Raw genomic sequence first — 14,059 nt, 5'->3', positions numbered from 1 at the left:
CAGGGCGTCCTCCTTTCGTCCTCGGGAGAGAGCTGCTGGGGAACGCCCGTCCTGGCCGGGACAGAGCACCCTCCCAGCAGGAGCCTGCAGAGCTGGGGTATAGCAGTGTCACCCTGTGTCCTGGAAGAATGTGCTCGCTGTTATCGGGACTTTTCCTGCCCAGAGCGTCTCTGAAAATACGAATGTTTTCTGCTTTCCTTCAGGCTCTTTCGGATCCTGGCTGAGCCCTGCGGGTCAAGGTCTGGTCTGGTTTGCCTGTCAGCGGTTCTACAACGTGTGCCCAAGACTAACACTGTCCTTTTGAAAACAGTGTGAGGATTAGCGTAGTGAGAGCTCTCAGGTATAAAATTTCCCTTACAAAACATATGGTACTTGTAACTCCATTCCTTGCCCTGTTTATTAGTGCTTTCATGTTAGGTACACACACAGAAGATTGGCACATGTCTCCTTGCTCTCTAGAAACCAACCTGTGTTGTCTAATCACAGGCATTTGCTGTCTAGTATTGAGTCCTTGGTCATCTCTTTGGAAGCACAACAGACATTTACTCTGTGGGTTCGGTGTTTCTCTCAGCCTTCCAAAAAGTCACTTCAAGGGCTCAGAATTTATTTTAAATGGGTTCTGGAAAATATATGGTCATGGAAATCCAAGTATGTGGAGTTGTTTCTACCAAGAGATGCAACTATTCAAAGCTCCCAAGACAGGCAGCTGTAGTTTCTTAACAGGCAATGGGTTAGCAGGCATCAAAGTCTGTGTAGGTAGCTTACTGTGAATCAAAGGAGAGAAGAAGCCCTGATACCAAGAGCCTGGTGAACATAGTGGGGACTACACAATGTTCTGTTGCCTACGCTGAAATAGGAAGCATTTGAATCCCAGAGAACCTCAAATCGCTGTGTTACATTCAAGGAGATCCTAATAATTTCAGAAAGGTGTATGATTTTCTGCAAATCAGTGAATTGGATAGCGTGTGGTTATCTCCTTTTGGCCCTTTGATGTATCCTTAAAAGCTAGCATACTTTAATTTGAATGCCACTTGAATTTGTACTAGAATACATAAATTGAGCCTGTTGCTTTGTCAGTTGTTCTCCAAGTAGTCTTCTTTGAACACCATGTGTGGGTGGCCATTTCCTCCTCCAAGACTGCAGCCAGCCTAGCTTTCCTGGCAGCAGGCCCTAGCTGTAGAAGTGCCAGAAGCACTAGTGCAGTGTGAAAACCATCGCTTTCTAGGAGGCCAAATTATTGATGTGTTTGTTCATTGAATCCCATGAAACACATTATTTGGCAGTGTCACTAAGACCAAGCCTTGCCTTTACTATGTTGCTTTACAGACTTCATGGAGCTTAATAGTCTAGGAACTGCATCTGCCCTACAAAGCTGATCTATGTCCAAAGGGTTCAGAGAGATCCTATTCTGACAGGTTTTGGATAGAACTCATGAAGAAGTATGACTGACGATCACAGCCCTGAGGTGCTTACTTAATGTTTTATAAAGAGTACAATATGAATGATGTAATCTTTGTTTGTTTGTTTGTCCTCCCAGTCCATCTCACTGAAATCCTTTATGCAGAGAACTGCCTCAAAGGACTCAATCTATTAGATGGGAAGAAAAACTGACTGCAAAAATGAGATGCTTTTCAAGGTGCTGAGAGCACAAAATGCTGTCTCCTCTCAGGTGGAGGGTGGCAGACTACCAGCCGTGTCCCACATGTGACTAGAATCTTGCAAAATGACATTGCAGATATGAGGAGCTGAAGCATTTTCTAAATCACTTGGCTTGGAGTTGGTTTAAACAGACATACAGCGCAGTTTCTTATTTTATTCAAACTGCATTTTCACTTGTCTTATACAAGTCACACAAATACCAGTTAGTGTATGGGTGTCCAACCTTTTGGTTTGCCTGGGCTGCATTGGGTGAAGAAGAATCATCTTGGGCTGCATATACGTAGTTCACTCTAAAAGTAAGGCCTCCTATTTATTTCCATGGGAACTACAAAAGATACAATGAGCACAGTATTGCTGATAGAGCAAATTCTCAGCTACAAAGCACTAATTTTCAACATAGTCACCGCCATTAGCTTTGCATTTTTGTCAGTGATGAACAGGAACCTGAGTATCATGCTCATAAAATGCTGCACCAGCAGAGGTGACCCAGAGTTGCTGTTGCCACTGCTGAAATGCATCACCCACCACCTTGCTGTGCTTACATCCACTGGTCTACATAAATGTTCACAAGTGTTGACGAATGTCAGTCGGTGCAACTGTTTCTGCACGGTGGAATTCACTAACATACTTGTGCTTGGAACTTACATGTCAGGAGCTATTGTGTCAGGCTGCCCCTCTGCTGCCATCTGTCTCGCGGCAACGAAATGTAGCAATATTGGTGGGAAGCTTCGACTTCTATTGCCATATCACAAACGTCAGCCTCTGATGTTGTGGACCAGCATCATAAAATAGGAGGCATTACTTTTGGAGCAGACCTCATAAAATATATAATACTGTTAATGTATATAAGTAACAAAGCATTTTTATTATTAATTAAAACATAAAAAGGAAGTCAGAAAACCCTAAAACTAGTGGGACATTTGACCTTGTTTTTGTGGAACTAATGCATCAGCCTGGTTTGATGGCAGTGGCTGCAATTCTCGATGAAATTTTATTTTTCCTGTTCTTCATCCTTGAAAAGAAATAGTTTCAAATGTACATACTGTCAAAAAGTGATGACACGAATCACACGTGACTGTGAGTGAGGAATACTTCTTTCTGCAATGATAAGGCTTACAAAACTCCAGTAGAGAGACATGATCAGCTTTCTTGGGGATTGAATGTCTGATTGCAACTCTATGCATTCCTTTTGAAAATGTGCAGGTCATGTATTTTTGTTGACTGAAAATGGAGCCGGAAGTATACAAGAAAATTGATAACTTTTTGGTGATCTTGAAACCCGTTTTCAGATTCCTTTATCAAAATGGAAAGCACAGCTGCATGTTTTTTTCTGCTCACAGGGCAGTGTTTAGCCAATGTATCCAAATGCTTACAATTATTTGCCATAACTTTAGTTAGCATTACTCAGTGATGGTGTGAAGCAGGGAGTGGCTGTATTGCAAGCTGTGCTGGGCATGAATTGGACATACCTGGGTTAGTGTATACTTGCTAGGTAAATTATATAATATGAGGTCATATATCTTTCTTTCTTTTCCTCCTTCACTTGCAAAGAACTATTATCTTTTTGTTCTTCATTTTCTTTCATCTTTTTTTTTTTTTAATGTTTTCATACATTAAGTCCCAAATGGGCTATATTACAGCAGTATCTTTGTTCTAATCGGATTCCTGATTATCCCCTGTGTTGGGGAGTTCTGATTACTTCACCAGAACTCTTCTGATGTCACCTAATCTTTTCAGATAATTCCACAAATAGCTTGCGTTATCTGATTTCTGGGGGGAAAAAGTAAAAGGTGTGAATTGCCCCCAAATTTAAAACTATGAGATTATGTGGGACAACGGTAGTCATAAAGGTAAAAGCTTTACTCAGAGGGTGGTGAGTCTGCCCAGAGAAGCTGTGGATGCCCCATCCCTGGAGGTGTTCAGGACCAGGATGGATGGGGCCCTGGGCAGCCTGATGTGGTGGGTGGCAGTGCTGCCCACGGCAGAGGGTTGGAATTGGATAGGCTTTAGGATTCTTCCAACCTAAGCCATTGTGTGATTCTATGATAGCAGTGAATTCTATGATAGTCTTCTGTTTACCATATGTGGATTCTGAGGTCATTACATAAATTGTATTTTAAGAGAAAGCTGTAGTAAAGGTTTAATTAAATGATTGTGAAATCAAACACCAAAACAGTAACAAATAACACAGTTTATCAGCATAATCTTACCCTGGGTCCTAGTTTATATGATATGATTGCTCGGTGTTTTACCAGTCTATTTCTCATGCTGTGTGTAGAATGAAAATTGTGTAGTGAGTGGGTGACCATTTCACATCCTGTTGCCTCATGCCTCATTTACTGGATTACTGAAGCTGCTTAGCATTCTAACTTACAAGTACCTTACGGTAGGAATTAATACTATCTTTACAACATCCCAAAAAATGTGCAGGTTTTTGTTGTTGTTGTTTTCTAGGAGGGCACTTCTGAGGCACTGCATTTCATTTCAGAGATATTCATTTTGGTGCCCATTGGAGACACTTTGGCCTGATTTTTCAGACTACTTATTACTATATTGTTAATATATGTCTGTTAAATTGTTTCAAGGAGAGTTGTCTTTTTCTTCGGTTGCAGTTTTGAACACTCAGCACTATGGTAAATTGAAAATTGAGTATTTTTGTTTGAATTCCTAGAAAAATGAGGAATACAATTAGTGCTGCTCTTATGAAGTCAGCTTGAGTGTGCCCACACCTGTGATATAGAAATGCTCTCAAAGCGTCATAAACTACCAGAAATTAGACAGGTGTTATTTACCCTGTTTTGCAAATGGAGGTGTACAAAGATGTTAACACTTTTACTTCTAGTAGGTCTTGGAAGTGAAGTCACATCATCAATTTCACCACGAAGTGACTTTACTCCCTGTATTGTGAATACATATTAGCCATTTTGTGTGGGACTAATGCTAATGGGAGGACAATTTGTATTGACCTCCAGATGTATTTAAAAGGAAAATAGTTGAATGTTGGCTTTGGATGAAGTCCAATGAACAGAAAATGCAATGGTAATATCAGACAGCTTCAAGAGTGAAACTACAGCTTGTTTTCCACACTTGCTTATGTTTTGTTTTGAAAAAATCATTCAGAATCCTTTTTACCACATTGTGGAGAGGTAAGTCTCTTCTGTATGGGCTTCAGCCTGTGTATCTCTTAGCAGTGGTTTTAGCCTGTACTGACATTGGCATGCATAGTATTAACTGAGGGAGAAACTCATCCCATGCTGTTTAGGACTGCGTCTTAGCACGACAGGAACTTCTTGGGCACACCATTATCCTTACTTTGCCTCCGTGTCCCTCGAACTTTCCTGTTGCTCCTGGGAGCTCAGCGAGCCTGTTGCTGTCTATCCTGCTGAATGTCTCATGCAGAGGTACTGCCTAAAGAAATATTTCTGAGCTGTTAGCATCTGGCAGATATGTAGGAGGTTATTTGGAGAACGCTGAACAGCCAGATGTGGATTGAGTCAAGCCTAACAAGTCATTATCCTACTTATGATAATCCAAAATGCAATTATTGTATCTGTCATTACTGTTCATGTCCAAGAAGGCCTGTTCTGAGCATATCATTTAGTGGAGAAGGCTGAGGCACCTCTCAGAGGTGTAGGGTTTGCCTAGAAAATGGGATAGAACCTTTTGTTATATTCAGGAAATGTTAACTTCAGCAATTAAGAATATTCTGAAAGTTGATGAAACCGTTATGTTGCCCACACTATGTAGTGCTAGTTCTGTGCTAGCACTGTTTGCCAGAGAATGCACAATACTTTGTCTTGCTCTGAGAGGTGACTGTAAGCAAATTGCATTCATCCAGGCATTGTGCCTAATTAGCAGAGCAGCTACTTTTGAAAACATTCTTCTTAAGGAATGATGTCTCAAGGATTACTTTATTTAATTAGAAAGAAACAAATCACTGGTGAGATGGTCTCTTTCTAGAGGTCAGAGAATTCAATTTGAATTGAAACAAGTGACTTTTTGAACTATAGCTTACATGGTAATTGATAGAGGGAAAAGAAGTGAGAATGCAGCTGGCGTACAGCTTCTGCTACAAAAACAGAGTTGATGGTGATCTTTATGAAGAGAATCTTCTAAAAACAGCTACTAGGGATTAGGAGATGTCCATCTGTTTTTGTGATTATTTCTGTTTATTTTTTTCCAAGTCTGCAGATTGATTCTCTCTTGTTCCTCCCAGCAGGGTGGTGGGAGTTGTGCAGATGGGAAGAGGGATGAGGTTTCTCTCAGGACTGTTACATGTTATCATGAAAGCATTCTTTCTCACCTTTCTCCAGTTTGTGCCTTCCAACTGTAACCTTCCTGTCAGAATGGCCTTGTTTTGGACCGTGTAAGAATGTGTACCTGCTCGTATATCTGTGGATAGATGCATAAACTGTAAATCAGGAGCAACTGTTATACAGATGGGACTCAGAAAGTACAGAATAAGCAGGAGAAAAAGAAATGAACTAGAAATCCAGGGAGGCAAAAGGAGTGGCAGAGAATAACTAGGATGAACCTGAGGACAGAAGCTTGAGAATTAAGCCAGAAAAGAAGGGATGCAATTATGTATGCCTATAATGGCTTCTTGGCAGGAACCTTGAAAGCACTGCCATCCTCATTGGTCTGAGAAGAAGCTGAAGCACAAAGAAATCACTTGAACGGTAAAGGTCTAAGTTTATAGCCAGAGGTGCCCAGGGAGAGCATGTGTGAGTACAGTCGGTCTGAGGCCACTTCTCAGACAGTCACTTCACCTCTACCTCCTCATGTGACTGAACACAAAACAGGCATTAAGAATCTTTGGAATAAGTGAAAGATTTAATTTGGTTTCTGTAAGGATGATAACTTCTTTTACAGAAATTGCTCTCTCTCATTGGCATCTCAATGAGAATTCAGAACTGACTGCAAGTCAGTCCTGACATTATTGCCTATTCTTTCTCCCACTTTCCCTCTTTTCCACATTTTCTCCCAACAACTATAGCTTTTATTTTTTCCCCAGCATAATCTCATCTTCCTGATTTTGGTGGGCCCTGCAGCACAATTTTTATGGTCTCATTAGCATTCATAATGCTTAGCATTTTTCTATCACTTGGAGATTTCATTAAATTATTGTTTAAAATCTCTTCCTGATCATTAATGTTAAATGATAATTCCAGCTATTAGTAGTACAGTTCCAGGCACTTCTTCCAGTTCAGTCCTTGCTCTTAATTATTGTTTTTCCTTTACTTCATTACCCTTCAACAGCTTTTCAATAGAAGTAATTCTGTTTGCATATCCAAGCTGCCATTTTTTCTGTTTGCATAGTAGATTAATCCAAGTGACTTGTGGTCCATCATTTGATGGTCTGTTCTCATTCTTGCATGCTTAACCTATTTTTATTTTTGGGCCTTTTTGCTAATATTTGAAGTACTTCTGGTTTGCACACTTGTCTTCTAAAAATATTTGGAATCCCAGTCTATGTTATTATGTTGATTTGATCATTGATCATTTTCATTTTCTTTTAGCCTGAGGAATCCCAATTTTCTCCTTTCACTTGTTCAGCATTAAGAGCAAATGTAACCATCATAACCTCTAAAGTTACACCAATTGGAGGATGGCATCCCATTGCTTCATATTTCACACTGGACAAATCATGTCAGAGTCTTAACTAACATTTGCATATGGATCTGTCTTTTCACTGTTTTATGTGTGATCTATGATCTTGGTATTTTCAAAAGTCCATACTTCTCTGAAAAACAAAGCAAAAACACTGGTGTGCAATATCTTAAGCCTACTTCTTTGAAAAAGGAATGTAATTCCAAAAGGAAGAACTAAACATTGATGTGTGACTCTTCAGTATAAAGTTTTCCTTCGATCCTACTTCCAGATCTCTCTAGTTAGTTCTGAAGCCCTATAAAGGAAAGGTACTACCTCTTTTCAGGACAGATGAAATTTCAAGCTTATTGCAAAATAATCCCAAATAGATTTTCCCACTAAGAATAAAACTTAATACCGTGTACTTTCAAAGCAATGTATTGACAAACTTAGTTAAAGATGGCAAAAAATTTCAAGACATATGGTTAGAAAAGCCCAAGGCACCTATTCAGCAGGGTATTTAAACACTTGTCTACTTCAAAATAGGTGAGTGGTCCTGCTGAATTTAATAGCTCTACTTCTGTGATTAAGACAGACATACGCTTTAATATCTCTCTAAACTGAAGCTTATGGTCCACTTATTTTAATCTTGTAAAATACTGCTTCACATTCTGGGTAAGAGCATTCAGAACGAAATGTCTTTTGTTAAAAATAGGTCTGTTACTTTAAAGATAACGAGGAGAAACACGTAAAAAAGAGGAATTCTTAGAGTCTTACAGAATGCTGATATAGGTGAAATTTCTTTTTATTTGCATTGGATATCTGTGCAGGTAATGGGGGTTAGACTGCAATGCAGAGGATGGCATTTATTGACAAAGAAACATTGAATCTGTTCAGATAATGCACTCTTAGCTTGCTGGATGCTAAGAGGACTGCTACTCTTGGATTCTTTCTCTAAAAATAACCCACCACCTCTACCAACAAGAAATATCCAAGTCAACAACTTACTGACTTGTGAAGACTGCAGATTTTATTGGATGTGCTTTGAAATGCTTTCTCTCTTTCAGTAAAGATAAAATGGGGCAGATACACTCTGCTTCACTGACATGTATAGATAGTGGGAATATTTTTGTGAGTTTTGTCAGCTAGTAAGGTTTGTATGATTGCTTGTTAAAAGTCATGCTGAGCGCTGTGGTGGCTGGGTAATGTTTTCACTTGAATGACTTCCATTAGAAAATGCAGATCTATGTATGCCTGTAGAAGGGCATCAATGTCAGCAACATTTGAGACCGGAAAAAAGACATTATCAAATTCCTTATTTCATTCTGATAGTATTAAAACCTAATTCCACTAGGATGGAACTGTATGGAAACACACATACTCAGTCGTGTGATCCAATCATCACCTTACCCCTCTGTATAAGAAGCACACCTGTGTGCAAAACATGCCTTCGAGAGCATGTTTTCCTGCAGGCTACACTGAAAGAGTTATTCACAGAGTCTTCACTCTTTCTCCATTTTTCCAGTAGGTGGGTCAGTGGTAAAACCATAGCAGAAATTGCCTCAGCACTGTAAATTGGCAAAAGTTACTGGTGTACACCACACCATCGTAGTATTGCTGAATGCATCAGTGGAACAGTACTATGGTGAACTTTTCTAATCAATGAAGAAAACTTTTGCTTCACTTTTCATTTCTAAAAAGAACAGTGGCAAACAAAAATAATGGTATTTATTGCTCTTTCACTTTTTTATTTCCTATGAAGGTTAACTAAACCTAACTACTGAAAAAAACTGTATTACTTTGCAGACAATGGGTTCTTTGCTCTCAGGCATATTGCAGCTCCTGTCATTTGAAGAATAGGAAGATAGTTCATACTGTGCAAAACTATTTTTTCAGCATAAGCTGTAACACGAGCAGGTTTGTAAAACTGCTTTGACATGTCAGTACTGGCAGTATCTCACATGCTTTGCTGTTTGCATGTAGGGTCTGCTAAATTCATCACTTGCTGTAGGTGATTAGGGGAAGTTTTAAGTCATTAGTGAACTGTGGAAAAACAAATTGAAAACTTACATGCATGCTGAGATAGTGGTTGTGTGCTCAGCAATAGCATGGGCTAAAACACATATTGCACATTCCAGGCCGAGGAAGAAGAATGGGAGACGCATAGCTGATCTCTAATTCCTCTGCTCCTGAGGCTATGGAGTTTAACATTGATGTTCACCAGTTTTTGTGTGAATAGACAGTGAACAAACACACATGCATGCATATATTATCTGTATCTTCTGACTTTGCTGTGTCATCCTTCAACTTATTCCTCTTCAGCAAATTTACATTTATTGTCACTTATTGTACCTGAGAAGATTCCTCATTTATATCATAGAATTATGAAATTGCATTTTTATTAGACTTGGTTGACTACAAAGTAAATTGCCATATGAATAGCTGGGAAAGACAGGAGACAGGAAATTAGAGGATTTTATAAAATATTAGGTTCTTAAAATCACTTGTAATACGTGTGAATATCAGCAACTCATGTCTAAGTCTTCCTTAATCAAATCGTTTGCTTTGACATATAATGCAGTACCAGTTAATTGTGCCTGAGGTTATTCGGTATTATATGAAATACATACTACAGCACTTAACATGTTTTCCCTTAACACAAGAGACTCATGTGACTTTTCCACATGCCTTTCTGGTACAAGAATGTGAGCATACGTGGTATCTCTTATTTCTCTTGCTGTCCTTTTGGCTGCAGTGATACTAGATACCCTTTCTTCCATCCTGTGCCAAGCTACAAAATAAGTATATTGAATTTTACCTCCTGCAAAATATTCTTATAGTCAAAGAAGTGTTGTACAGTACTTTCTTGAATAGACAGGTGTTCAAGAGCTTACAAAAACTGAAGGGGATCTTTATGATAGAGGGTGCCAGATTAGATCTCCATCAAGACTGAGAAAGCAGAGTTGTTTTCCCAGAAGATGCCACTTTCTAAATCTTGGAGAAGCACAAGTGATGCTAGAGTGCACTCCAGTCATAGCAATATTAGGAAATTTTACATGGGTAAGGACTCAGTACTTCCTACATAGGAACTGTCTGTCTATTCAAGCTATTAATCCAGGTTGACATAGCTAAGTCTTTCTTGAAAAGTGTCCAGGTAATTAACTACCTCTGAACTTGCCTGTTAGACTGTTTCCTCTGATTGCTATCGGTTTTTGAGACAACAGACATGCTGCCATTGTGAGAGAGCAGCACAATTGCAGGAGTTCCTATGGCTCTTCTTCTGTTGACTGGGGTAATTAAGCTTTGATGCAGTGGGCATATGTATTTTCTAAAATGCCAGAGCCAAAGACATGAAAAAGGAATTTCAGAGGGGCATCTATTCCTCACACAGGGGCTTGTATTATGTTAATATGTTTTTTTTGGCCATGCACAGGCATGATACTCAGTATTGGCATAAGGACCAGAAAAAAAAACATGACTGCTGCAAGGTAAATGTGACTTTTAGGTGGGTGTTGCTGGATCTTAGTCAAAGCTTTACCTCAGTGCTTGCCCCACTACATTAATTAAGCCTGGAACTTGTTGAAGGGTTTGAAGATGCATGATCTGAAAATGTTTCCACAGCTTGATATTTAAGAAGAATTACAGAAAAAATTCAGTACCACCATTAACCATGAATCTTGAGTGCTGTAGAGAGAAGTAGAGAAAATCAGAAGTCACTTAAGGGAATTAACAGAACCTCAGAAATTATTCAGGTTCTGTCTGGATTTTATGGCATGTCTTTCTATCTGTACATGTTTCCTGTGTCTTTCAGATCAGAGATTTTTCCCTCTCAGGGGAGCCTTCTGGTCTTTTTGACCACAAAGTACTGCTCCATTTTGAAGGTCTGAAATGAGGTGCCACATCATGCACTGAGTTCAGGCGTGCTTTCTCATGTTCTGGCAGGACTGCATAAATGTCACTGTGATGGTGTTCCCAAGCTCTTTTGTGCCTCAGCACAATTCCAGCACAACCATATTGTTTGTGATTGTGGAGCTAGCTCACGGCCTCACACCAGGGCTTGGGTATCCCCTGAATACATTGTGCGAGCTTGCCTGGCAGACGCTGTAGCTTTCTCACTTCTATGAATTCTGCTGTAGCTTTAGAGTAATTTAGGATCAGGAGGTATAGAATCTTTTTATCACTTTTGCTGAGCTGAAATTATCCATCTGGTTGTTACCATTCCTGTTTCTCAGATTTCTCTTCCCTGCAGCACTGACAAGTTTCCTCTCTTTTCTGTAAAGATAATTTTTAAAAGCTCTCAGCAGAGCAGGAAAAAATGATTTCAGTGCAGAAATCCTTAACCAGAGTTCACCTTGCAAACGTGGAGAAGTTCGTACCCAGACCCATGCTAGCAGAATGGTAGATTTCTCTTTTGCCCTATTCCTCTGACCTTAAGTGAAGCATATTAGAGCTTTTTTAAAAAACAAACGAAACAACAATAAAACAAACAAACAAACAAAAAACCTTATGAGAAAAGCTAGAAGTCCTAAGACAAACCCTCTCTCCAAGAATAAGTGAGGAGCAAGGTTTTGTCCATGGTCTTCTGAAACTGAGACAGCTGCTGTCCTCATTGTTACAATGAAGAACATCTGTCATGTCTTATCAGGAGTCTGAAATCGTAGCTGGCAGCTACATTGCTGGATGTTTTTAATACCTGTAAAATAACACTCATCTACCAGCTGCAGTACAGATTAAGGACAAACACACAGGAGCGTTTGCAAAAAAACAAAGCATCTCCACATGTGTGGGCACCCAGAGATATATTTCATCGTCACAGAACAGGATGTTTTAGATTAGATGCTTGAATCTTCTCCCCTGCAAGCAATTTCTTGTGTGAATCCTGTAAAGCTGCACCCAGAAAAAATCTGGAACGCTAGATTTGTTTTGTGTACACTTTCTGTTTGTGAATAAGCATGGTCCATTCCAAATCCATTCTGGCTAGAAAACAGTAATCCACCTCTCCCTGGACATCAAATTAAGGCAGCAACAGGCAGTCCTTGTCTTTATATTTGTCTGGAAGTTACGTTGAAATGAATGACATTGTCTGTGCTCTTCACCATGTAAGTTGATATACAGATATGGTTGCCATTATTTTGCAGTGCTGTGACAGAGACTGGGACTAAGTTCTGATTGTTCTTTGGATAAATGTGGGAAGCTGAGGAAAGAAGATGAGACTGATGAGGATATAATGGTGAAGGAGATACTTACTTATCTTTCTAACATTGCTAAAGAGAGGGAAGGTAGGACAAAAATACATCTGTCTTCTCAGCCTGCAAAAAGAAGATTGTTTCAAAGAAACCTTCAGAGCCTTTGAGGATGCCAGCTGAATCATACAGCACTTTTTCCAGGGAACAGTTGTGATGTAACTTCAGCCATCCTTTTTCCTGAGTGTAGAGCAGCAACTTGCCCCTTGTACTGGTGAAAGTGATGGTAATGGTCAGAAACTGAAAGGTATTGGTATCCCATTGGAAAATAGGACCCCTCTCTTTGAAATCACATAGCTTTACCCCTTACTTCAGATAACACTAATCATGTGATGCTAGTTTCAGGACAGTATATACATGCCAGACTGGACTTTGGTATTTTTCTCAGCTGTGCTGTATCCTTGGTGTTTGGGGGCGAGTGTTTGCCACTTTCATCCTTCTCATGTGTATTGGGAGCCTCCTAGAACAACCATGAGATGTGACACACAGGAGCTTGTGCTCCATCTATGGACCTCAATAAGAGGGATAAGAAATACTGCTTCCTTATGGTTTCTGAACTAAGTTCTCCCATGAAGGCTGTCATTTCTGGTATGTGAGCTCTCAGCTTGACAGCTATAATTCTTGCTTACTTATGCAGCTGTCAGTGCTCATACCCCAAACCACTGTTCTTTGCGCTTGCCACCTGTGTGTGGTTTCTTAGAGGTTACAATGCTTCTGCTATCAGAAAGAAGAGACTCTTGATTTTTATGATTCTCTCTTCATTTTAAATTAATCCAACCCATCTTGCTTAGACATAAGTGGTGATCTGGCTAAAAATATATAAATGTGTTTAGATTGCAAAGTACTCAAAAGATGCCCCAATGTTTGTGAGCTGCCCAGCATTAGTGGAAGTATGCAGGAATGGGCAAAAGTCCTCTCTTGAGTAGAACTTCTGCCTTTGGCTTAAATTCCAGGATGTATCAGAAACACCACAGCTGTTGTGTGCAACACAGTCTTGTTAGCAGGAAGTCTGAGAACTGTTTGAATTTGTCCTGTTTTGATGTGGCTGCTCTGCATAAAATGCTGTGATGCTTTTAGACAAGAGAGCTGGGAATACAATAAATGCCATAAGGGCAGTAAGACTCTGATCCTTCTGGCACAAGAAGTCACTGTGTGCATGTGTAGGTTTCTCTGGATTTCAGCTTCAGTAGAATCCACCCTACACAAGTGGGAGTGCTTTACTTTACCATCACTATCTCTTCTCTAAGATCAAAGTTACAACTCCCCACTTCCCCTGAGGGATTAGCAACAAACTGATGAACCACTTAGCTGGGAACAACTCAGTAGGGATTAACAGCAAACAAACTAACCAGAAAGACTAAAGGAAGATGAGCAGCAATGTGAGAACAGAGCAGCTAATCAGTTGGCTTCAGATCCAATCTAGCAAACATCCCACTTACTCAACTATTTGCGCAGACACCATGCTTGGCATTGCCTCCCAGAAGCATCATGCAGCTGTGTTTTTTTTAATAATTCTCTACCTGAATGATTGATGGCTACGGCCCTTAGAAATTGTTCCTTTTTGAAAT

The 14,059-nt window shown here is 39.8% G+C and overlaps 1 protein-coding gene across 1 annotated transcript in view; it reads right to left on the bottom strand.

Annotated features, from left to right (window-relative positions):
• DACT2 (dishevelled binding antagonist of beta catenin 2) overlaps nucleotides 1-2,285 on the bottom strand; it is a 15,371-nt gene extending 13,086 nt beyond the window's left edge. Inside the window, exon 1 of the mRNA XM_019613519.2 lies at nucleotides 2,202-2,285. Coding sequence (XP_019469064.2) covers nucleotides 2,202-2,285 — 84 coding nt within the window. The remainder of the gene's footprint in view (nucleotides 1-2,201) is intronic.
• Between the last annotated feature and the right edge of the window lie 11,774 nt (nucleotides 2,286-14,059).

This window comes from Meleagris gallopavo, chromosome 2, assembly GCF_000146605.3.
Source record: "Meleagris gallopavo isolate NT-WF06-2002-E0010 breed Aviagen turkey brand Nicholas breeding stock chromosome 2, Turkey_5.1, whole genome shotgun sequence".
Taxonomy (NCBI): Eukaryota; Metazoa; Chordata; class Aves; order Galliformes; family Phasianidae; genus Meleagris; species Meleagris gallopavo.
The sequence above is the reverse complement of the archived record's forward strand: the minus strand, read 5'-3'. Positions and strand labels throughout refer to the sequence as shown.